The 23,090-nt window shown below is 47.4% G+C and overlaps 9 protein-coding genes across 9 annotated transcripts; 5 read left to right on the forward strand and 4 right to left on the reverse strand.

Moving 5' to 3' along the window:
- Nucleotides 1-1,056: 1,056 nt before the first annotated feature.
- On the reverse strand, nucleotides 1,057-2,119 carry GRE2_1 (methylglyoxal reductase (NADPH-dependent) gre2; the record flags this gene model as incomplete). Its single annotated transcript, XM_043275698.1, has 3 exons — nucleotides 1,057-1,323; nucleotides 1,400-1,988; nucleotides 2,046-2,119. The coding sequence occupies 3 exons, from the start codon at nucleotides 2,117-2,119 to the stop codon at nucleotides 1,057-1,059; spliced, it is 930 nt and encodes a 309-aa protein (XP_043131236.1).
- Nucleotides 2,120-2,400: 281 nt separating this feature from the next.
- ACHE_10117S (zinc-binding alcohol dehydrogenase family protein) lies at nucleotides 2,401-3,459 on the forward strand (the record flags this gene model as incomplete). Its single annotated transcript, XM_043275709.1, has 1 exon — nucleotides 2,401-3,459. One exon carries the CDS (start codon nucleotides 2,401-2,403, stop codon nucleotides 3,457-3,459), a length of 1,059 nt encoding a protein of 352 aa, XP_043131237.1.
- A 42-nt stretch (nucleotides 3,460-3,501) lies between these two features.
- ACHE_10118A (uncharacterized protein) lies at nucleotides 3,502-4,452 on the reverse strand (the record flags this gene model as incomplete). The annotated part of the gene is made up of 1 exon (XM_043275720.1): nucleotides 3,502-4,452. One exon carries the CDS (start codon nucleotides 4,450-4,452, stop codon nucleotides 3,502-3,504), a length of 951 nt encoding a protein of 316 aa, XP_043131238.1.
- A 299-nt stretch (nucleotides 4,453-4,751) lies between these two features.
- On the forward strand, nucleotides 4,752-5,208 carry ACHE_10119S (uncharacterized protein; the record flags this gene model as incomplete). Its single annotated transcript, XM_043275731.1, has 2 exons — nucleotides 4,752-4,785; nucleotides 4,910-5,208. 2 exons carry the CDS (start codon nucleotides 4,752-4,754, stop codon nucleotides 5,206-5,208), a joined length of 333 nt encoding a protein of 110 aa, XP_043131239.1.
- A 1,703-nt stretch (nucleotides 5,209-6,911) lies between these two features.
- On the forward strand, nucleotides 6,912-7,510 carry ACHE_10120S (uncharacterized protein; the record flags this gene model as incomplete). The annotated part of the gene is made up of 3 exons (XM_043275743.1): nucleotides 6,912-7,065; nucleotides 7,116-7,399; nucleotides 7,496-7,510. 3 exons carry the CDS (start codon nucleotides 6,912-6,914, stop codon nucleotides 7,508-7,510), a joined length of 453 nt encoding a protein of 150 aa, XP_043131240.1.
- A 1,733-nt stretch (nucleotides 7,511-9,243) lies between these two features.
- Nucleotides 9,244-9,510, forward strand: ACHE_10121S (uncharacterized protein; the record flags this gene model as incomplete). Its single annotated transcript, XM_043275754.1, has 1 exon — nucleotides 9,244-9,510. One exon carries the CDS (start codon nucleotides 9,244-9,246, stop codon nucleotides 9,508-9,510), a length of 267 nt encoding a protein of 88 aa, XP_043131241.1.
- An 893-nt stretch (nucleotides 9,511-10,403) lies between these two features.
- ACHE_10122S (C2HC-type zinc finger protein) lies at nucleotides 10,404-11,447 on the forward strand (the record flags this gene model as incomplete). The annotated part of the gene is made up of 2 exons (XM_043275765.1): nucleotides 10,404-10,951; nucleotides 11,021-11,447. The coding sequence occupies 2 exons, from the start codon at nucleotides 10,404-10,406 to the stop codon at nucleotides 11,445-11,447; spliced, it is 975 nt and encodes a 324-aa protein (XP_043131242.1).
- Nucleotides 11,448-15,853: 4,406 nt separating this feature from the next.
- Nucleotides 15,854-19,879, reverse strand: ACHE_10123A (uncharacterized protein; the record flags this gene model as incomplete). The annotated part of the gene is made up of 4 exons (XM_043275776.1): nucleotides 15,854-17,779; nucleotides 17,833-17,864; nucleotides 18,294-19,396; nucleotides 19,461-19,879. 4 exons carry the CDS (start codon nucleotides 19,877-19,879, stop codon nucleotides 15,854-15,856), a joined length of 3,480 nt encoding a protein of 1,159 aa, XP_043131243.1.
- Nucleotides 19,880-22,491: 2,612 nt separating this feature from the next.
- On the reverse strand, nucleotides 22,492-22,725 carry ACHE_10125A (uncharacterized protein; the record flags this gene model as incomplete). Its single annotated transcript, XM_043275787.1, has 1 exon — nucleotides 22,492-22,725. The coding sequence occupies one exon, from the start codon at nucleotides 22,723-22,725 to the stop codon at nucleotides 22,492-22,494; it is 234 nt and encodes a 77-aa protein (XP_043131244.1).
- Nucleotides 22,726-23,090: the final 365 nt, after the last annotated feature.

Here is a 23,090-nt window from a genome sequence, read left to right on the forward strand (position 1 = left end):
CTGAAATTGTGATCCTCGTAGAAGAAGACTCTCACTCGGTCGGATACTATAACTTCGGTAAGTCAAATTTGCGAACTGCTGGCTTGGTTATCAGTCTGCAATGTCGTTACAGACCTTAACATATTTGCTAGTCTGTAGATATTCATTGCATTTCTTTTAACAAGTTCCATTGATTGAACCAGGTTCTCGCTTCCTTTCGTCCCTCGTCACTTGCGACAAAAAAAGGATAAAATAAGACCATGAGAAGCGTGGCCATACGATAGATAGCAACAATTATGACCAACTAACGTCGAAGGCACGATGGCAATCGTGAATTTCTGCGCAGTTCTAATCATGCGGTGCACAACCCCACAAGCGCAATCTCGCTCGTAAAAAACGCAGGAGAGACCTTCGGGTGAGGTTCGAAAAAAAAAAAAAAAAGAAGGGTCCGATTATCAGAATCCAGCCAGAGGGCTAGCGACATCTGAAACTATGCCATGAGGTGTATTTCAAGACTGAGATATTGCAAATTGTATCCGTGAGTTTTAGATGTCACAGAAACAAATTGGAAAAACAATGACAGTTCAATTTGGTGACTAGAGATAGTTATTGCTTCTCAGTTCCTCGCTTGGGAACACGGCTTTCATAACCATCCTGGAATCCATGTGGTGGACTGATACATTTTAGCAGATTTATGCTCGATCTCATATTGGGAGATGTGTAGATTCACTTGAGAACTCGATATTCACTCTAAGGCCACTGATGTCAGTATAAGCCCTGTGGCCAATTGTTTGCGAAGAAGTTTCTTCATATAAAATACAGGCTCCGGGAAAAGCATGGGATGAGGCCTTTGATTGGACGACCTTAAAGTAGTAATCAGAAGTTCGTGCAGTTGGATGAAATAGCAATAGCCAGGAAGACTAATACTTCTTAACCATCCTTGACTACTTTGTTGAATGGCAGTTATCAAGGAGAAAACAATTAGGAGATGAGGGAGAAGAAAGAAGAAGGGATAAATTCAGCAAGTTAGCAAATGAGCATTCACTACATTCCAACCAAGAATTATGTACAAAAGTGCTACACGTTCCCCTGCTCCAGAAGCGTAGCAACAGTATCTCTTACAGATACCCTTAAAGACTGATAATTAACGCCCAACAAATTCACAGACTTGGAATTATCAAACTTATACACATCCGTCGGCAAATCTCCCGCCAGATCCCTCGACGGAAGCCTCTCCTTGAGTTGCGGGAACTCCTCACGGATAATCTCCACAATGACCTTGTTATCATAATGTCCAGCGGTAACCAAGAACCTCTCATTGGCTGCTTCTGGGATATCGATAGCCTGGACATGGGCATGTGCGACATCACGAACATCAACCCATAAGTACAACACAGTCGGTGGGATGGCATTACTGAACTTGCCGAGGATGATATCCCGGATGCGGGAGTTGGGATGTGTTGATATTGTCGAGAGAATCTAGACGGTTGGCAACGGGACCATAGACGAGCGGTGGGCAGATGGTGGTGAGCGCAAACGAGGGCTGCTCGTCCCTCATGAATGCCCAAGCAGCCTCTTCAGCCAGTTTCTTGCTTCCAGGATAGCTGAGAGCGGGATTCAGTGCTTGTTCATAAGTCACTGGATTCCACACCTTCTCAGAGTAAACCGGCGGGTGGGAATTGAAGTTGATAATGGCCGCAAACGAAGAGGTTATTATGACTCTTTTAACGGAGGGCGCGCGTTTCTTCACAGATTCGAGAATACCAACTGTGCCACGGATAGCGGGCCGGAGCATATCTTCCTCGGGATTATTGGGACGGTAGTAAAAGGGACTGGCGCAGTGGATCACGACGTCCAATGGAGCTGCTTGAAGAGCTTGATCAAAGGCGCCTTCTTTGGTGATGTCTTCTACTATAATTGTAGATATCCGCTTCGCCACATCGGGGGTATACCGACAGAGGAGTTGCTGGCCTTTGAGCTGGGAGCGCACGGCTGCTAGAACTGTGTGCCTGTGGTAATATTAGACATAGAAACTGAAAGGGAAGCGAGAAACTGAGGAAACATACCCGCGAGCAAGAAGCTCATTGAGAATATGAGCTCCGATGAAACCGGTACCGCCTGTGAGAAGAACTCGGGCCATTTCTACTAACTGTCTAGTTGATCAATTCTTGCTCTGCAATCTGGAGCACGTTCATTAAATATCCAGTGCCCAACCTTACTCCTTTAGGGTTATCGTTCCGGAGTTAGGAGTAGTAAACTCCGCTTAACAGCGCTAATGCAGACTGCTGACGGTCTTTCAGCCAATCATATTTACTCACTTATAGTATTTCCTATGTTGAATTTCTAATCCTCATGAAGCTATATAACCAACTTCAATGCTGTTTCCCTTGAATTCCCAGAATATCATCAGTACCAACAACAATGGCAGCCCAAAAAGCCGTCGTCATTACCGCCCCTAATCAAGCAACCGTGGTGTCCAACAGATCCTTACCCAAACTTCGCCATGACTGCATCCTCGTCAAAACCGTCAGCGTGGCCCTGAACCCAACAGACTGGAAATCTATCGAACACAGATCTGCCACAGGTGTGCTTGTGGGTTGTGACTACGCAGGGATTGTAGAGGAGGTAGGGAAAGGTGTCAACAAGACATTTAAACCAGGAGACCGAGTCTGCGGATTTGTCCACGGTTGCAATGCTGTCCAACCGGAAGACGGTGCATTTGCAGAGTACATCGTGGCAATTGGGGACTTGCAACTACGGATCCCGGACCATGTGAGTTTCCAGGAGGCTACTACTTTGGGCCTGGGTGCAGTTACTGTGGGACAAGGGCTTTATCAGAGTCTGAAGATGGGCTTTCCTACTCCTACTCCTACTCCCCGACCCAATGAGACCACGCCGATTCTCATCTACGGCGGCTCAACCGCTACAGGAACCCTGGCAATCCAGCTCGCCAAGTTATCTGGCTACAAGGTGTTGACGACCTGCTCACCGCACAACTTCGACCTTGTGAGGGGATTGGGCGCTGATGCAGTTTTCAACTACCATGACCCGGACTCCGCCACTGCAATCAAGGAGCATACACAGAACCGTCTGAAATTGGTGTTCGATACAGTCTCAACCGAATCTAGCGCGGAATACTGTGAGCGTGTGCTATCAACCGAAGGTGGCGACTATAGTACTCTTTTACCCATTACTATTGAGCGCGAGAATGTTAATAGCCGGCTCACGGTAGCTTATACGGCTTTCGGCAAAGGGTTCAAGTTCGGTGATAGGGATATTCCTGCCAGTTCTGTGGACAGGGAGTTTGCGGACAATTTCTACGCTACTGTTGAGAGATTGCTTGGAGAGGGAAAACTAAGAGCTCATCCCCCTAGGGTTTGTCTTGGTGGGTTGAACGGTGTTCTGGAGGGATTGAGATTGATGAAGGAAGGGAAAATCAGCGGAGAGAAGCTCGTGTATAATGTTGCAGAGACTCTGTGACAAAATTTCTGTATCTATTCTATCTAGTCTGAAAATATCTGTTCATGATCCTTTGTCCGCTTCAAGACTAACAGCGCACTCCACAGCAAACCCAAAACACCGCGCATACCACCCCTGCGACCAATAACTCAACTCCATACAATGCGGTGCTCCCTTGATAACACTCCCATCCACGCGCCCACTATTCTCGAAAGCCCCAATACATTCCCTCAAATGCGCCTGACCAGACTCAAAAAAACAATCATGCTCCGCTATCCCAAACATCACCGGCGCCACCACAAAACAAGCCCATTCTTTCTGCCATCTACCAACCCACCCAGTGCGCAAGCTGTCAATTTCTCCAAACGGTGTAGGACTGTTCAGTTGTTCACTTTTCGTTAGAATCCCTGGGTCGGCGGTTCCCGGACGAAACATCAGACTATCCTTCATCTCCAACGGAAAGGTGACATGTGTGGGTAGGTGGTGGAGATCATAAGGCACGGGATTTTCCTTCATCTCGGGGAGTAGCTGTTCCCCGATTCCGGAGACGATGATGCCTCCTAATGGATATAACGAGGTTCTGTTCTGTTTCGTATCTTGGCTGTGTAAAGCGGCAGCGACAATGCCACCCATTGCCCCCAGGCTGTGACAGAGAAGGGCAATGCAGTTGCACTCATTTGGGACACCAAACTCAGTCCATAATGCCGGTAGAGTGTAATGGTGTAACCAGGAGCCGGTTTCCTGGAAGAAGCTAGAAATCGCGGGGGTTGGCGGAAGGGAAGTTGTCCCACCGAAACCAGGACGGTCGATTGCGACGAATGGTATTCCCAGTGCAGAACTCGTTATCGATGCTGAATGTGAGGCATTGGCGTCAAAGTACTGGCAGTCATAAGTACTGCCGTGAAGGCCGACAATTAGGGGGCGATATTTGAGAAGGGATGAAGAGCATGGTGGGATATTGTGGATGCCGGTTAATTGGGCGCCGTTGGGGAGGTTTAGCTTGAAGGGCTGCATTTCAAGTGTTACTCTAGGCAGTTGTTATCCGGTGATGGTTTTAGTGTGTTTATATAGGCTGCCGCAGATTGTCATAAATAATGACGGGCCCATTAATACAAATCGGAGATAACTACGTCTCCTCCGACAACCGTCTCCTGAGACCTGATTCTCGATTGGCAGCATGGTTCGGTAAGGCACTGTCGGAGTTAAGCCGGATATAACACATATACAATGCTGACAGCCCTATTTGTTAACAGGAGAATCAAAGTGTTACACAAAAGCAACGCTCAGAAGGATATAAACCAGCTCAGTTCACAATGGCCTTTCACACCTGGAACCAGAATACTGTCAGTGTGAAGCTGATTTATTTCAATATAATGTAATGCAATATGAATATTGCATTGCGCTTTTCGACTAGGAATTCCATAACACCATCGATAATCGACAACACAAGGCAGTTGACAACACGAGACAGGGCAGATCCATAATGCCGTTACTCCTAGCAACGACCAACCGAATCCACGTGTCCCCTTGTCCAGCAAGCATGACCTAGATACAGCAGTCGATGCCGCACGACGCGCCTTCACTACTGTTGATGAACGGAAATGCAGGATACGCCCATTTCTCTGCGACCTGGAGATTAACAAGGATGCGCTTGCTGAGCTACTATCCCTCGAACAAGGGAAGCCGCTGAGCCAGGCTAAGACGGAAATCCAACGGACAAAAGATCTTGTCAGAAACATGATCGAAGTCGATATTCCGGCGAGAAATTAATGAGGATAATTCCCAAAGAAAAGCTATTCAACGCTATGTACTTCTAGGCGTTGTCGGCGCCATTGCACCTTGGAATTATCCGGTCCCTCTTGCGACGAGCAGGATAATCGCTGCAGTGTACACTGGTAATGTAGTCATCCTCAAGCCGCCTCCGTACACGCCATGCACCGGTTTGAAGCTGGCCGAATTGGGACGGATTCCTTCCCTCCGGGGGTGGTGCAGGCATTTGAGTGGCGATGATACCCTTGGTCCGATGATGTCGGAGCGTCCCCAAATTGATAAAATCAGTTCCACTTGGTCGATCAACACGGGGAAGAAGGTCATGGCTAGTTGTGCAAAGACGCTTAAACGAGTTACTCTGGAGCTGGGTGGGAACGAGCCGGTGATTATTTGCAGCGACGTGGATATCGATGCTATTGTTCCCAAGGTTAGTATCGGCCCCGCATTGAACAGATAAAACGATTTGACGTATGGGTATAGGTTGCCATTTGCACATTCTTATGTTCAAGACAGCGATGCATGGCGATAAAGCGTCCCTACGTCCACGAAGATATCTACGACACCTTCAGAGACGAATTCGTCTCTTTTCGTGGAACCACTCTAAATGGGAGACGGCATTAACTGAGACCCAGATGGCTTTTGCGACCCCCCCCCCAAAAAAAAAAACAAACACTCGCCCTAACCGGTGGACCAACCGAATCTCCCGGCTTCTTCTTCGGCCCCGTCATTGTCAACAACCCACCAGACGACTGTGAGTCGTGACAGAAGAACACTTCGCTCCCATCCTCCCTCTCCTAAAGTGGTCCGAGTCCGACAGCGTCGACGGATACGGAACTGGGTCCTTCTGTTGGACTAAAGATGCTGACAAAGCAACTGCTATGGCGAATCAATTGGAAGCTGAAGCTGGGACTGTATGGTTGAACACTCATTTTGAATTGGGGCCGACTGCTCCGTTTGGCAGGCGTAAGTATAGCGGAATGGGTTGATTTTGGCTTGGCTGGGTTGACTCAATATTGCAATTCGCAGACCTTATGGGTTAGGAGGGGTTGATCCCGCCAGGGAATTTGGGGTGTAATCTAGCAGTCTCAAATCGCCATTTTCAGATCAATCCCTTACTGCTCAATCGCACAGACCACTGCTATCTCCAAATCGGAATCGGAAGGTTACCCGGAAGTGATGGGGCAATAAATAGCAATATTCAGATAATCGCCCGGGAGCTTAATTTGACAGCCACCAAAGTACTTGTACTCCGGAGTATACTCTGTCCAGACTCGGCGAACTGGTTGACGTGCCGCTTACACGTACAGAAATTTCACATGCATTCTTGTTGGCTCTTAATCCCTCAGTTTATTCTCCGGCATACTTGAGTCACAGTCGATTTGTAAATGACAGGTCTGGCCACCGAGAGCCAGTTCGCCGAAAGTTGGCCGAGGGATCGCCGCCATGCATACCATACGAGCCACCTCAACGAACGGACGCGCGATATTCGGAAGCCCGGCAGGAGAATTTTAAAGACTCATTCGAGGGATTGATAAAAAGGCCATTGAAACCCGATGCTGTCGATGTAGATAGAAGGTTTCAAGTGCCCGGTCGAAACAGTCTATGAAACCCCGATAACTTCAACTTCAGACGTCATTCGATTCAACCATTATTTTGGTTTTATTGTCATATTTATATATTGACATCACCTTACTGGCCTCTATATGCATCCTTTTTCATCAGTTGTCTCCACAATCTATACCATGTCCGATCCCGATGTTTATGTCCCCTCAAAAACCGAAAAGGGACCATTACATGCCCGAGATGTCGAACAAGCCCGGATGCCCTGCTTCCTGGGCCTGGACTATCCAGAAGATAGTTAGTTCTCCATATATACCAAGATCCACACTTGATAGCTAACTAATTAGACGGCCAATTCCCCGAAACCTGCCCTCTCTGCTTCGACGACATGACCCACGACTCGATATTTCGACGTCTCCCCTGCAACCACCTCATCCACAAACAATGCATAGATAAATGGCTGTGTACAAAAGATGGGAGCTGTCCGTTCTGTCGGGAGACATTTTACCACTTGCGCAGGCCGATTGTGGTTCGGAAGTCGTTGCCGGAGCCTATAGATGATGAGGATAAGGATGAGTTGGAGATAGGGCGGGCTGCATTTGTGCTTTGGTGGAAGAAAATGTTGTGTTTGGTATGATTTTTTTTTTCTTTTTTTCAAATTTGTAATAGCGAAAGTTGACGGATGCCTCGGTCAACTACTATGATACCCCGCAAGTTCGATATTTAGAAGGAATGCCCATAATCACGAACATTTCCTTTTCCAGCTGATCCTATGCAATGTGCTACATAAGGAAACCATCGGATAAGCTTCCCCTTAAATTCGCAACGGTAGGAAAAAGCACGGTGCATCTTTGCCGCCGGTCTATTTGGAATCATTGAGGTCGTGTTTAACGAGGTTGTTCAAGGACCCGGACATCAAAGAAATAACGAAGACTCGGTGTATCGACCAACATCGACTAGCATATCCTTTCTCCCTCGGAAAGAAGGTGTGTACCATTCATTTGTACTATGAAGTATATGAAGTATATGAAGTACATGAAGTATATGAAGTTCATGTCTAGTTGTTTTGATCTCCCTCCCTCTTTCCCTTTGCCTTTTTCCGTCGTCTTAATTTGACCCGATTAGCTGTCCCTCGATCCTTGTATCATTTGTTCCATGCAGCCAAGTCACCGTCCGTGGTCTCTTTGGCTGTCGCTTATCATGTACTTCAGCCTTGTTTGGATACCAACCCCAAAAACGCCTCTATTCCCTCAAGACGTACGCCATAAGATCGGTTATCTTCCCCTCTTGCTGGGTAGTGATTCTCCCCTTCGTCGTTCTATTTTCAACAACGCAACATGGCTTGGTTCCCACTCAACTTACGATGTTCCGCGCCCATTGGCAGCTCTTCTGCAATAAGTGCGCCATTTTTTCTAGCACAGCCTCAACGGTAAACCGGTCTTTGACAGTGACCCTCGGTCATCGATAGCTTCCCTCTATAGTATCTCAGACCAGCAGTTCAACGTCTCAATTGGCACTCTATTCGCATTGCTCGTCAAATCCCTTCTTGGAATCGCTGTGTCGACCCGTCTTTGATCACATCGCGTGGAAAGCAATCAAAGGTCGCACAAGAATCATCGGTATGATTGACGATCTTTTCTCTGCTCTGAAGAATGGATTCATGGTGCTCGAATATGTTCTAAGGCGACATTACCCGTTCAGCATGTTACTTTGCTTGCATCGTATGGCTTCTGCGCGTGGCGACTGTTATTACTCCTGCGACATTGAACGTTCACATGACATGCTCTTCGAACACCACGCTCATGAGAGTTCCTCGTGTTGACTTCCAGAAGTTTGAGTTTGCTACCTTGCTCGAGTGGGGCAATCGCCCCGAATTAATGTACCAGACTAGCAAACCGGAAGTTCAACGTATCCTGTTCAATACAGCCATCCAGGGGAATATTATGCCAATCAAACCTCCGATCAACTCGTTGTAGACACTGGAATTTTTTGGGACCGCACTGAAATGTGAGCATGTCGACGACGATATATTGAGGAGCCTGTAGAACTCGACGTTTACTGGTACAATGAGAGAATTGTGAGCACTGTGCGGGCATAATAAACAAGAGCATTAGCTGACTCTCTGATCACAGAGAGAGAAACGACAGGAAATGGGAAACCTGATGGCTCGCGGTGAAAGTATCAAAGACGAAGGGCGGCCAATTTTCGAGGCGCTTAATGATAGGAAGATGCGTATACATCAGGCAGAGCGACACACAGCACTATTACGCAGAATGTGCAGTCTGCAATTCTCGATATCAGTACATTTGGTGCTAATAATCGGAAAGATCTGGCTCGTGTGGCCTTCACTTTGGGTACCTGGCATGACAAGCCGACATTAGTTACACGGATACAACCCTCCCGTTTGAGAAGGACTCTGCAAATAGCACATATAGCTTATGCATCAACAAAGGCAATTCCGCTGAGACACCCGAGATGCAAGAATTCGACCCTACATCCATCTTCATAGCGACATTTCCTCATATGGCGGAACAGGGTGACCGCACAGAGAAGGAATTTGAATGGCACAGTGTTGGATGCGGTGATTCTTTGAATTGTAAAGTGCAAAACGCATCTCATCAAGCCATCGTTACCTACATCAATGGCCAGCAGGATATTCGGATACCACATCTCCAGGTCTTGAAAGAAATGGAGCCTGTTGGCATGTCGCAGTGGATGAACATGGAATCCCTCAACGAATGATCTTGACCAAATGGAAAAAATTTCTTACGTGCCCATCATAGACGAACTTGCAGACCTCCTTTCTGGAGAGATATATCAGAGAACTACACGCCAACCTGATTCTCGCCAAGCTAACGGAAACGGGACGAAGTATGGTGCTAATGAGACAATAATACAGCCTGAGAGTACAAATGTCATGCTGACTTCATTAGCAAGAACAAAGGAGCTGAATTTTCTCTATGCATCCATAAACTCAAACAATCAATGGAACAATTCCGAGAATGGAATGCCAGCCAGCCAGCCAGCAAACACGTCACTTTCCTTGTCGGATGTCCTGGTGGAGTTGTTCCAGAATACAAGGACCAGCAAAAGCAGTTTCACCACAAAACACTGTTCTTTTTGTTTCTGGGTGCTACAGCCAAGACGCTAGCCGTAAGATTAGGTGCAGCTAAAACGGCCACTAGGTGTAATGTAAGATAGTGCTAAGTGGTGTGATGGGTAAAAACTGTCACAGGCTGCGCCTGTAGAATAAATGATATGTTATTCGGAGAGATGATCGGAGGGGTTACCAGACTACCTACCCCGCACGGCGTACATTTGTATATAAAGCTGTCCGATCGGACATCCGTTCTCCTGTTCTTCAACGAAATCTTTTGTGTGATAGCTAGTCATTAGCACTACGGGCTTAGCCCTTAACATTAGATTTCGTTCCTTTCCTTTCCTATCGGCGGCTCAATCGTGCGATAGTGGGATCGACCGAGAATAGTATAATCACGCACGACGAGAACCACGACGATAACCACGACGATAACCACGACGATAACCACGACGATAACCACGACGATAACCACGACGATAACCACGACGACAAGAACTATTGCTCTACTATATACAACAGCAACTGGCTAGAACTCATGCCCACATATGAAGCCCCTACCATTAGCGATCACGAAGAATCCGCACTGAGCGCTGAACCGGAAACTACAGACTCACAGGAGACCCCAAGCACTATGAGCCAAAGCAATGATAGCAATAGTGTGCACCAGCGCCCCCGACAAATCCTACCGGATCCTGAGGTGTTTAAGGGAGATATTGCTTCCTATCAGAACTTCAAGCATCTCCTGAAAGCGAAGCTCCATGTTGACAGGAAGGCCCTGGGAGGTCCTTACGAATGCCTCTGGTATGCCTATGGACGATTGTCTGGCAATGCAGCTAGCCATATTCTTCCATGGATGATTGCCAACGCTGATTCGCCCACTATGGTAAACGACGATACAGTGACCAAACTCTTCGAACATCTTGATTTCAACTATATGGATAAGGAGCTCCAGAGGAAGGCTATGTACAACCTCAGCACATTGAAACAAGGCAACAAAACCATCAATGAACTGCTTGCAACCTTTGACCGTTATCTGATGGAGGCTGGCCAACAGAACCAGCCCGACAATATGAAGATTTTTTGGTTGGAAAACACCCTCAATGATGATATATTCAATCGGCTTGTTAACGCGCCTACCTGCAAAACATTTAGCGAATACTGTGTTCAACTCCAGGGTATCTATGATAGGCATCAGAAATACCAACAGCGCTCTGCAGAACACCGACGTCCCCCTAATCGACGGACAACTACACCCATGTTTCCTCCTCCAGCAACCTCCCCCACAGCTACTTCTACCCAAGGAGACCCCATGGACTGGGAGCCCACCATTTCTCGTGCCCGAAACCCCCAACGCAAGCGGGCTCGATGGGTCAGTGGCAAAGAGATTGAGCGCCGGAAGCAGGAGGGATGCTGTTTCCGATGCGGCTCTGCTGGTCATCAGATTAGCCAGTGCCCATTTCTCCCTGCACAACGTCCTACACCTAGGGTTGCTGAATTCACTGCAGAGGATGTCACAGATGCTGTCCTGGATGACACTCAAGCCACACCAGTGCCTGATGTACCTTCGGGAAAAGCCTAACTCCTGTGCAAAGTCGCCCACAGGAGTCAGAGCTAGATCGGTTACAGAGATATTGGCGTACCTTCAATCAAAACGTTCACTTCAATGGTCCCCCACTGCTAGTTAGCTCCTTAGTCAATGGAAAGAGCAATTGCAAAACATTAGCAGATTCTGGTTGTACAACATATGGTATCATATCTGAACGCTACGCCTCACGTCACCGATTACAGCGCATATCCATCTCCCCCGGAGCATGCGAGGATTTGATGGTCCACGAGATGGTCTAATCACAGAAGTCGCCTATTTTTCTATGGACGTTGGTGGGAATAAACAACAGGAAATGTATGCATACATTGTTCCCCGCATTGATGGTGAAGACCTCATTCTTGGCCTACCTTGGCTTTACCACCAAGGAGTGTCCATTATTGCACACAGCCCCCTGGGTGTACCTGCTCTACGTCTGGCCAATGGTGATCACGTCCCCTCGCTGCAGCATGAACCAGACATGGAGATCCATCAGGTCAGCGCTCAATCATTCAGGGTCTGGATGGATCGCCGCAAGAAAAACCATAGTGTACAGATATTTACTGCCAGCATGCGGGATATTGAGAAGGCCCTAGAGGTTAAACATCACTCTGACCCTAGAGAAAAGCTACCCAAGCAGTATCATGCCTGGTTAGAAGTGTTTGAACGGAAGAAGGCGGACACCTTGCCCCCACACCGTGGACCACAGGTGGATCACAAAATTGAGTTAGTAGGGAAGGATGAGAAGGGAAGCACACCTGAACCCCCCTGGGGTCCACTATACAACATGTCCCGGGGAGAGCTCCTTGTACTGCGGAAAACCCTGCGGGAACTCTTGGACAAGCAGTTCATACGTGTTAGTGATTCCCCTGCAGCTGCACCAGTCCTATTTGTCAAGAAACCTGGGGGTGGCTTGCGATTTTGTTGTGACTATCGTGCCCTTAATGCAATCTCCAAGAAGGACCGATATCCACTACCCCTGATTAATGAGACTTTGGAGCGTATTGGAAAAGCTAGATGGTTTACCAAGCTGGATGTTATTGCCGCCTTCCATAAGATCCGCATTGCGAAGGGATATGAATGGTTAACTGCATTCCGCACACGTTTTGGCCTCTTTGAATGGCTAGTCACACCTTTCGGCCTCGCCAATGCACCAAGCACCTTCCAACGCTATGTGAACTGGACTCTACAGGAATTCCTTGATGAATTTGTGTCTGCATACCTAGATGACATCCTAGTTTTCTCCTCTGGATCCCTTCAGGACCACTGTGAAAAAGTCTCCAAAGTCCTGCAACGGCTCAAGGATGCTGGTCTTCAGCTTGATATTGACAAGTGCGAATTTGAAGTACAATCCACCAAGTACCTGGGCTTTATTATTGAGGCAGGCAAAGGCATCCGCATGGACCCTGCCAAATTATCAGCTATCAAGGATTGGGCAGCCCCAACCAGTGTACAGGGGGTGCGTTCCTTCCTAGGGTTCGCCAATTTTTATCGACGGTTCATACGAAACTTTGCAAATATCACAGCACCACTCACTTCACTCACCAAGAAGGAAGCAAAATTCACATGGAATTCAGACGCTGACAAGGCTTTCAACCAGCTCAAGGAGATGTTTACCACTGCACCTATCTTAACGCAATTTGATCCAGACCGCGCTACAGTGGTAGAGGCTGACTCCTCTGGCTGGGCTACTGGTGGTGTATTGTCCCAATATGATGACAATGGGGTACTGCGCCCATGTGCCTTCTTCTCAAAAAAGAACTCACCTGCAGAATGCAACTATGAGATCCATGACAAGGAGTTGCTAGCAATCATCAATTGTTTGAAGGAATGGGAATCAGAGCTCATTAGCACACCCAAGTTCATCATCATCACTGATCATAAGAATCTCCGCTATTTTATGAAGCTGCGACGCCTTAATGAACGACAGATGCGCTGGGCAGATATATTGAGCCGCTATGACTTCTACCTCCAGTACCGACCTGGGAAACTTGCCCTTACTCCTGACGCCCTATCTCGCCGAGATCAAGACATGCCCAATGACCCAGGTGATGAACGACTGCAGATGCGAGAGAAGCGCCTCTTGGACCCTAATGCATTTGTTGAGACCAGTGAATGCACCATATGCTGTGTGTCAGCTGTACAGGTCGACAAGTCCATTCAAATCCTACCAATCCATACTAGTAATGGAACTACAGAAAATGAAAACACCACCTCAGATCTTGAACAGCAATGGAGCCATGCAGAAGCTGAGGATACCACTATGCCCATACTTTGTGATGCCATCCGTGCAGGATTACCTCATTTCCCTCCTGAATTGGGAATCCGGGTCTCAATTGGCGAATGTGAATTAGACTCTGATGGTCGGATCCTCTTTCGCAAACGACGATGGGTTCCCAATAATGAACCTTTACGAACAAGATTAATGCAAGAAGCCCATGACTCCCCACTGTCTGGGCATCCAGGTAGCACTGCACTATATAGTCTACTTGCTCGACAACTTTTCTGGCCCAATATGAGTGCAGATGTGAAACGTTTTGTCAAGAATTGTGACCAATGTGGAGCTACCAACATATGGCGAGATCGACGACAAGGACTGCTGAAACCCTTACCTATCCCAGATCGCAAATGGCGTGAACTCTCCATGGATTTTATAGAAGGACTGCCAGAGTCAAATGGTTACAGTGCTATCCTGGTGATAGTAGACCGCCTCACAAAAGGGACTATCCTAATCCCTTGTGCAAGGACAGGAAGTGACTATATTGTACCAAAGTTCCTGCAGCATGTTGTGGCATACCATGGCCTCCCCAGCTGCTATCACCTCTGATCGCGGCTCACAGTTTGTGGGTGAACTCTGGGAACGCATGTGTAGCCTCCTCAAGATCAATCGACGCCTATCCACTGCCTACCACCCCCAAACTGATGGGCAAACAGAGCGCATGAATGCAGTTGTTGAGAGCTATCTCCGTAACTTTTGCAACTTTGCACAGGACAACTGGTCAGAAATCCTACCTATGGCGCAGCTTGCAATTGCCAACCAGACTGCAGCTTCTACTGGGTTCAGCCCCTTTTTCCTTGACCATGGGTTCCACTTGGAGACACTTCAACTAGTTGAACCAGTCACTGAAGAACTCCAACAATCATCCAGTGGGTCTGCAGGTGCACGAATAGCTGACAAACTCAAGAATGCATTGGAGGTCGCTCAAAGTGAGTTAGCTGCAGCCCAGGAACGACAGGAACAATATGCCAACCGTTACCGAAACCTTGCACCACACTACAAGCCTGGTGATAAAGTTTGGCTCGCCCTGCATAATATCCGAACAAGCCGTCCCAGCAAGAAGCTTGATGTGCGCCAGGCCAAATATACCATCCTAGCACAGATTAGCCCGTATGCCTACCGACTGAACACACCAGAGGGTATCCACCCTGTCTTCCATGTTGACCTCCTCCGGCCAGCAGCAAACAACCCCTTTCCCAGTCAGCGCAATGACGACTATCAGCCCCCAGCTGTGCTTGTTGACGGCGAGGAAGAATACCAGGTGGAGCGTATACTGGACTACCGACAGATCCGCCGTGGACGGGGATTTCAGCGACAATACCTAGTGAAATGGACCGGTTATCTACATCCTGAATGGACTGCTGCGCACAACATGGAGAATACCGCCGCACTGGATGAATGGGAGCAACGCCACGGAAGCCAGAGCCCTGTGAGGGATGGGGATGATTCTTAGGAGGGGGGTGTTGTCACAGGCTGCGCCTGTAGAATAAATGATATGTTATTCGGAGAGATGATCGGAGGGGTTACCAGACTACCTACCCCGCACGGCGTACATTTGTATATAAAGCTGTCCGATCGGACATCCGTTCTCCTGTTCTTCAACGAAATCTTTTGTGTGATAGCTAGTCATTAGCACTACGGGCTTAGCCCTTAACAAAAACAAAAAGATGCGAGCCTCTGTTGACTCAAAAACTTGGAAGGAAAGTCGCAATTTAATCTATTGATACAAACTGCGTAGAAACGAGTGGAAACATCCCGATTATTCTGCTAGTGAAGAAAGTAATGTATAAAATTCCCACTCTCCCCAAGCCTGTCACGAGCTCGGAATAGTAGATAATAATGAACTGAATTCCTATCTAGACTATTGTAGCCATCGACGAGAATATCGAATCTGAAGAAGAAAAGAAAAGGAAGAAGAGTCTATTTACACAAAGAAGCCTTATATATGGTTGTGTGTGGCCTCGCTAAGCAGCTGTTTGTCTCGATTGCTTTCATGGCATTGTTTGCCATGTTGACAATGAACGTCCATAAAGGCACTGAGCTGAGCCGTCACAAAGCCTAATAGAAAGAGAGTAGAATATATAAGAGTGTTATTTTGAATTTATAAGAACTCTACGGAAACCACTCAAGCAAAATGTGATATGAAGGAAACTCTTCCGGACGAATGACCAAGACCAACCATACCTGCTCTAAATGCCAAACAAGTTGGACGATAGTGCGGTGGAAGCCATAAAACCCTCCTGCCTCGAAAGCAGATCCACTGGCTCTCTAAAATAGATAGCTGAATATTGCTTTCAGACCAAACCGGTTCAAAATGGCCCTTAAGAGTCTGGCGCAGGTCGCCTGTGCTGAGATCCCAAAGCCTGATAATCTTATCATCAAAGCCAGATGCCAGCAGTTGACCGTCAGATGAGAAAGCCACAGACCAAACCCATGAAGGGCCCTCAAGAACCTGGCACAGGTCACCCTTGTTGGGATCCCAGAGCCTGATGGTCTTGTCACCAGAGCCAGATGCCAGCAGCTCACCATTAGGTGAAAAGGCTACAGACTGAATTGAACTAGAATGGCCCTTGAGGGTCTGCCGCAGGTCGCCTGTGCTGAGATCCCAGAGTCTGACAGTCGTGTCATCGGAGCCAGATGCCAGCAGCTGACCATCAGGCGAGAAGGCTACAGACTGAACTGATTCTGAATGGCCCTTGAGGGTCTGCCGCAGGTCGCCTGTGCTGGGATCCCAGAGCCTGACAGTTGTGTCATCAGAGCCAGATGCCAGCAGCTGACCGTCAGGTGAGAAGATCACAGACAGAACTGATTCAGAATTGACCTCAAGGGTCTGATGCAGGTCAGCTGTAGTGGGATCCCAGAGCCTGACAGTCGTGTCATCGGAGCTAGATGCCAGCAGCTGACCATTAGGTGAGAAGGCTACAGACCAAACTGAACTAGAATGGCCCTCAAGGGTCTGCCGCAGGTCGCCTGTGCTGAGATCCCAAAGCCTGATGGTCTTATCATCAGAGCCAGATGCCAGCAGTTGACCGTCAGGTGAGAAGGTCACAGACAGAACTGATTCAGGATTAACCTCAGGGATATTATGCTGTTCGCCTGTGCCGAAATCCCAGAAACTGATACCCCTGCAAGTGGAGCCATATCCCAACAGCTGACCGTCAGGTGAGAAGACCACAGACTGATCCCAATTGGAATGGCCCGCAAGTATCTGGAGCAGGTCGCCTGTGCTGGAATCCCAGAGCCTGACAGTCATGTCATCAGAGCCAGATGCCAGCAGTTGACCGTCAGGTGAGAAGGCCACAGACAGAACTGATCCAAAATCGTCCTTGAGGGTCTGACGCAGGTCACTTGTGCAGGGATCCCAGAGCCTGAGTGTCCCATCATTGGAGCCAGATGCCAGCAGCTGACCGTCAGGTGAAAAGGCTACAGACAGAACTGTATCTAAATGGCCATCAAGGATCCAGCACAGGTTACCCATGCTGGGATCCCAGAGCCTGACAGTTGTGTCATCGGAGCCAGATGCCAGCAGCTGACCATTAGGTGAAAATGCTACAGACCGAATTGAACTAGAATGGCCCTCAAGGGTCTGCCGCAGGTCACCCGTGCTGGCATCCCAGAGCCTGATGGTCTTATCATTAGAGCCAGATGCCAGCAGTTGGCCGTCAGGTGAGAAGGCTACAGACTGAACTGATTCTGAATGGCCCTTAAGGGTCTGCCGCAGGTCGCCTGTGCTGGGATCCCAGAGCTTGATGCCGTTGTCATGGGAACTAGACACAAGCAGACCATCAGTTGAAAAGGCCACAGACTGAACCCATTTAGAATGGCCCTCAAGGGTCAGTAGTTCCGCACTCCAATTCTCCTCAACCTGTGGCAGTCGGTCCCAAGCCGCCAACTCGCTATGAAACTGTTTTCTAATTGTTGAGCCCTTGGGAGCAAAAATAAGCCCTGAGGAGTAAAGCTGAAGCGGAGCACTATCAGCTATCTGTCGATTCTTAAGAACAAAGCGTCTCGCATCGTAAAGGAACCCTGATATTTCTGAATACTTATCGCCCTGTATACATTAGTATAAATAAGAACCACAAAGAGCCCTTGAGGGGGACAAACCTGTATAAGTGACTCTAGTCTCCTAATAGTCACTATTACCTCAGACATATATCCTAAAATGCTCATTGCTTCCAACCAGTGAAGAAAGTGCTCTTTAAGAAATGAAAAAGCTCCAATCAACTCTGTGACTGGCTCCTGGCTCTGTAATAGGTGTTGAGCCCAATATCGACAGGCATATCGCAATTCAGGAGGTATTTTACAATGAATAGAATCCCTGTCAATTTCATTGCGTTGGGTGCCCTCATTAGGTAGATTGCAGATATTTTTTCTCAGACTGCGCTGCATGGTCTGGAGACATTGTCCTGTAAGATGTTTGTTTACACCTTTCTCGTCAATCCAAAATTCGCTTTTGCTTTTCCGGTTATTCAGCAAAAATTCTCGAAATGACAGATGGAGAAGTCTGATGGGTGTGTCGAAATCGTTTGGTACACTGAGGACTGAGTGGAGTAGATCTAGCCGACATTTGAGATCATCTCGCCCTCTGTCCAGCAGCTGGCTGAGGGCATTGATTGAGAGTGGGGTAGCAAGATTGACCACAGCTCCAACTATCTCCTTAAAATCTTCAAGGATTTGCTTCGATTCCTCCTCATCCTGGCCAGTAAGAAGCTGCTTTAGCACAGGAATATATGTACTATCCATCTTGGACACATAAACTGACTGATCTGTCAGAATTGCTTCAAGCCGCTTTTTGGGGTTCCACTTCGGATCGCCAATGAATCGACATAAGGTAGCAGCTGCAATGAATAAGGGGATGGCTCTCTCAATCAGTATCTTAACGGTTGTGTCTCCAGGCCAGTCTGGTGGAAACGAGCGATCTTGTCTTAAATGGAAGAACTGGTCCTCAAAATACAAGGATATATCATGCTCTATTACTGGCGTGGGAATCTCATGAAGAGCCAATTCATGGTGAGTGTCGGTGATTTCTGTGAAGCCTAGCCTAATAGGCAACTCAGGTCTGCTTGTTAGTAGAAAGCGGAGTCGCATTGAAGTTGACTTTTGGACTCGTGGCAAAAGTCGGAGAATGACCCGCATATCATCTTCAGAATCACATTCATCCAGAGCATCAATCACAATCACTCTGGTTTTCATCCCTTCACTCTGTTCAATTCTAAGCAGTGGCTCAAGAAGAAGCTTCTCAAATTGTTCCCTTAACACCTTATCTGAAATATGTGGATCATCTTCAATTGCCTCTTGGACTTTTGGGAGCATGTGAGGTATACTAGTAACCAGTTGCTCTACCAAGGTTGGGAAAAACTTCTTTGCTGTTCCTCGGTCCTCTTCACCTCTCTTAAAGAAGAAGCTCGCTCCAAGCAGATGTTGCTGTTTAAGACAACCTGCAGCTGTTCGGGAGATTGTTGACTTTCCAGTCCCAGCCATGCCATTCAGCCAAAATATGCATTTTCCGTCTGGTGATTTTGCCCAGTCTTCGACTTCCTGAAGCAGGTCAACTCGAGTTCCTAGAAGACATTCAGCATGCTGATTATCATAGGAGTCGAATGCCGCTCCTTTTGCGATCTGTAGTCTGCCAAGACCTATCTTTTGATCAATCCGATTGGTGGACGTCCTGAATCAAAGTAAAAGTTAGTCCCATATCTCTTATGACGAAGAGATTAGATTATAGAGCCTACATTTGATCAACCAGCAAGGACAAATTAAACATTGTTTTGTACCGCTCAATTTCACTGATCGCATCATCTACCTCTGACCGGTTCAGCGGCCATTTGAAGGCTCGAAGTCCCCACCTCCTCATTCGTCTTTGCATTGTTTCCGGCTCGATTTTCTCCTTCAATTTTGTAAGGGTTGAAGAGCATGTTGTAATATTATTGACCAGGTCTTCGGCAGCAGTAATCTTTGCGCTATTCGGTCCATGGAGGAGCTCATGAAGGGATTGCAGTACGCAGGACAGGGCGATAACCTCCTTTTGAAAGCGTTGAATATCTCGCTTTGCATCTTTGACTTTGTTGAGATATGTGCCACATATTTGTGTGATGGCTGCGGCTAATTGGACAACTGCGATAACACTCGCTGCACCAGAAAGAGGATCCATAATCAACCAGTTTTGCAGATTTTAGGAAATACAAGTACTGTTGTGAAGAGTGATAAAAAACACAATCCTTTCTTTTTGAGGAGGGGTAGGCGTCCAGTGAGGCTGAAAGCAAAACTGTATTCTGATTGGCGGTTAAAATAACCAATGATTCGAATCTACAACAGCCTTTGAAGCTTACTCATATTGTAGGAGCGAACGTGGAATAGACTATACACAAGGTAAACAATCATGGATAGCAGAGTTAACATTATAGCGAAGCACGCATATATGCGCTCGAGGGTACTGTTTTGGCTTTTCTCCACTACTATTACAGTAAACCCGATGATAGTTAACTAACTTACGGTCTGTACAACATTTGGATGGGCTGTTTTATCTCCACCCGTTTTCATGGCTAGTGCCTTGGCTGTGGCGCCCAGAAACGCTAATAAGGAATAGGAGCTTGAGCAGAGGGTTCTGCGTTTCGATTGCAAATCGAAATAAAGGGTGTTTTTCGTGGTGAAACTGCTTTTGCTGCTGACTGTATCACAATTTCAATGATGAGCTCGGACCAATTCCAGTATGTTCTTCCATCCACTTCGCCTCAATCAATTGAAAAGCCAGACTGACCAGTTAATGCGACACAAGACCGAACCACACCGACTCGCCGATGCCAGACGTGAAAGTGACCATGACCGCCGATCGTAACATCTACTCTTAAACCGAACGCGTCCTATGGACCTCCTACGGAACCGCCCTCGGAGTCTCAATGCTCAGCGTCATCCTAGGCGTGATAATCTACTTTTTCAACAACGGCTCCTACAGCACTAAATTCTCCGCCATCCTCCGAACGGCTAGAATCACAAATATATCGACAGTATTTAACGCAGAAGGCATCAAGGGCTTGGATCCCCTCCCAAATCACATCACTGACGCAAGCATCTCTTTCAAAAATGGATAGGACCAGGGCCGGAGCCCTAATAAGGCGGTTTTCAATGTCCAGGAATTTGACGTACCCTTGACGCCGCAGACGCCAGAATCAGCGAGAATGCTGAAGTCGCCGGAGTTAGACGAGGAGGTGGGATTGGGCTTGAATCAGCGATTGGGACCTTTGGGTTGGTTTAATGGTGGTGCCAGGCGGGATATTATGTATCATGAGGTTAATCAGTAGTTGGTACTCTGTAGGTAAGTGGAGCTATCGATTCTGCTGGACTATAAAGGATCATGACCATCTAGTTTCTGTTCTTTTGTAGATAATGTTTACACTCATGGACACCTCGATGAGACGGGCATAAAGTTCTTCCAGGTTATCCTGGGCTCCACAACAGCTGATTCTTTTGGTCTTTCGGATCTTTGTCGTTCGTGGATCAAAGCAAAAATCTATGATTCGGGAACCTGATCCCATTTCAGACATTTTAGCAGAATCAGAATTGATTCTTGGCGAGGCCAATGGAATCGTTATGTCGATTATTCCATATCTGCACCAGGCCCAGCTTTCCAAGAATGAAAATGTCGACGGCTTCAAAGCAATATGGCCACATCTCAGAGCTAAATTCTGCTGTTTTACCATCCCTGAAATAAAACAGTCACGACAAAATTCATCCTCATGATGGCTTACGGCGAAAGATTCGACTTGTGTGATTATAGCAATCGCTACTATCCTAGCCAGAAAGCCACTAGAAAACTTACTTTCCGAGTAAGAAACAATGGAATATCTCGTGTCAATGGCATAATGGCGGAAGGGCTGTGGAAAGGCGAAGCCGACTATACCAATCCGTCTAGACTGCTTGCCTATTAGTCATGTGGTCAAATCAATCACACTTGGAAGGATTCTTACAGGTGAGATGGCCTCATCTTGGGTTTCCCAGATAATGCCCTATACGGTCTTCCCCTTCCCCCCTCTGCGCACCTAATGCCATCCTGGGGCTGTTGTCGATAATCACTCGGTCCATTCCTATTGCGGTACTCCCATGCGCTCCCATCCTGACTGAGCAAAATCACAAGTCGAGATATAAACGGCAAACACCATGTTACTGTTACGAGATCCATTGTTCACATTGGATAGCAGATTACTGGTATTCATATGGATGTCTGGGTGTGACGGAATGTCCCCCGAGAAACATACTCTCGACTGTCTCCTTTGTAGTTGTTGTCATGTTGGAGAACAAGCTTGCTCCCAGGGCCTCATTCTCTTCGAGCATCCTGACTGCTTCCGGCAATTATCGATTTGCCGGTTTCGGTCATCCCATTGAGCCAGAATGTCCATTTGTTGTCGATCCCTGCGGCCCACTTGTCAATCTCTTCCAAGACTCCTGCCCCTGTGTTGTTGGTCGAGTGAGTCTGTGATAGAGAGCCCATACCTTGGATCTGTTCTTGGTCCGTTCTGATTGACATGTCGAGGTGTACCTTTAGTGGGATTGTGTATGTGAGAGCGTAATGGTAATAGTGGTTATTAAAGCTCTTGGGTTTTCTTAGAGGAAAATATTGGAAAGGAGATTTAATTGCCATTGAAACTAAATTTTCAACGTAGCCATCACTGTTAAATCAGATCTCAAGATATTCCCCCCAGGCATTAAAATTCCAAGGCCACCAGGCCAGCAGACTCTCCAGTACCCCGACCAACAAGGTATCCAAGATCAGACCAATAGCCACTCCCCATTCTCAACAATATTATTATCCCCACGACTCTGGCTGCGTTGGTCATCAACTTCCCCCGGTAACCGCCGATCTGGCTGATGCTTGTTTCGTTGAAAGTATGGTGATTCTGACTTCAAAACTTTGACATCTCTAACAATCGCTGCAATCTCTTCTCGTAATTCGTTAGAAGACTCCTGCTCTTCGCGTTTGAAAGTTGCGAGCTCCTGGGCCATGGTGCCTACCGTGCGGACAATGCACCTGAAGACTTTCATAATTCCGGCCAACATGGTGTTATCCAAGTTGTGCAGGTTTAGATGGGTGTTTGTGCTGTTAGGAAAAGCCGTGACAGCCGACTCGGGTACGTATTCATCATTGTATACGCTCAGCCACAAATTCAGCCATAAAATACAAGCCACACTCCACATGCCGTGGGGCCATGACGTAGGTTGATTGCTCGGAGAGAAAACACCGGACGGCACAGAGGGCAATGACTGGTTACTGCAGTTTATATCCGAAACACTATGTAATGGAATCCACTGCGAGAATTGAATCAAGCAATCAGTGGATTTCTGACTGCTTCGTGGCCGCTGCTCACTTG

Source organism: Aspergillus chevalieri, chromosome 1, assembly GCF_016861735.1.
Source record: "Aspergillus chevalieri M1 DNA, chromosome 1, nearly complete sequence".
In the NCBI taxonomy this organism is placed as follows: domain Eukaryota; kingdom Fungi; phylum Ascomycota; class Eurotiomycetes; order Eurotiales; family Aspergillaceae; genus Aspergillus; species Aspergillus chevalieri.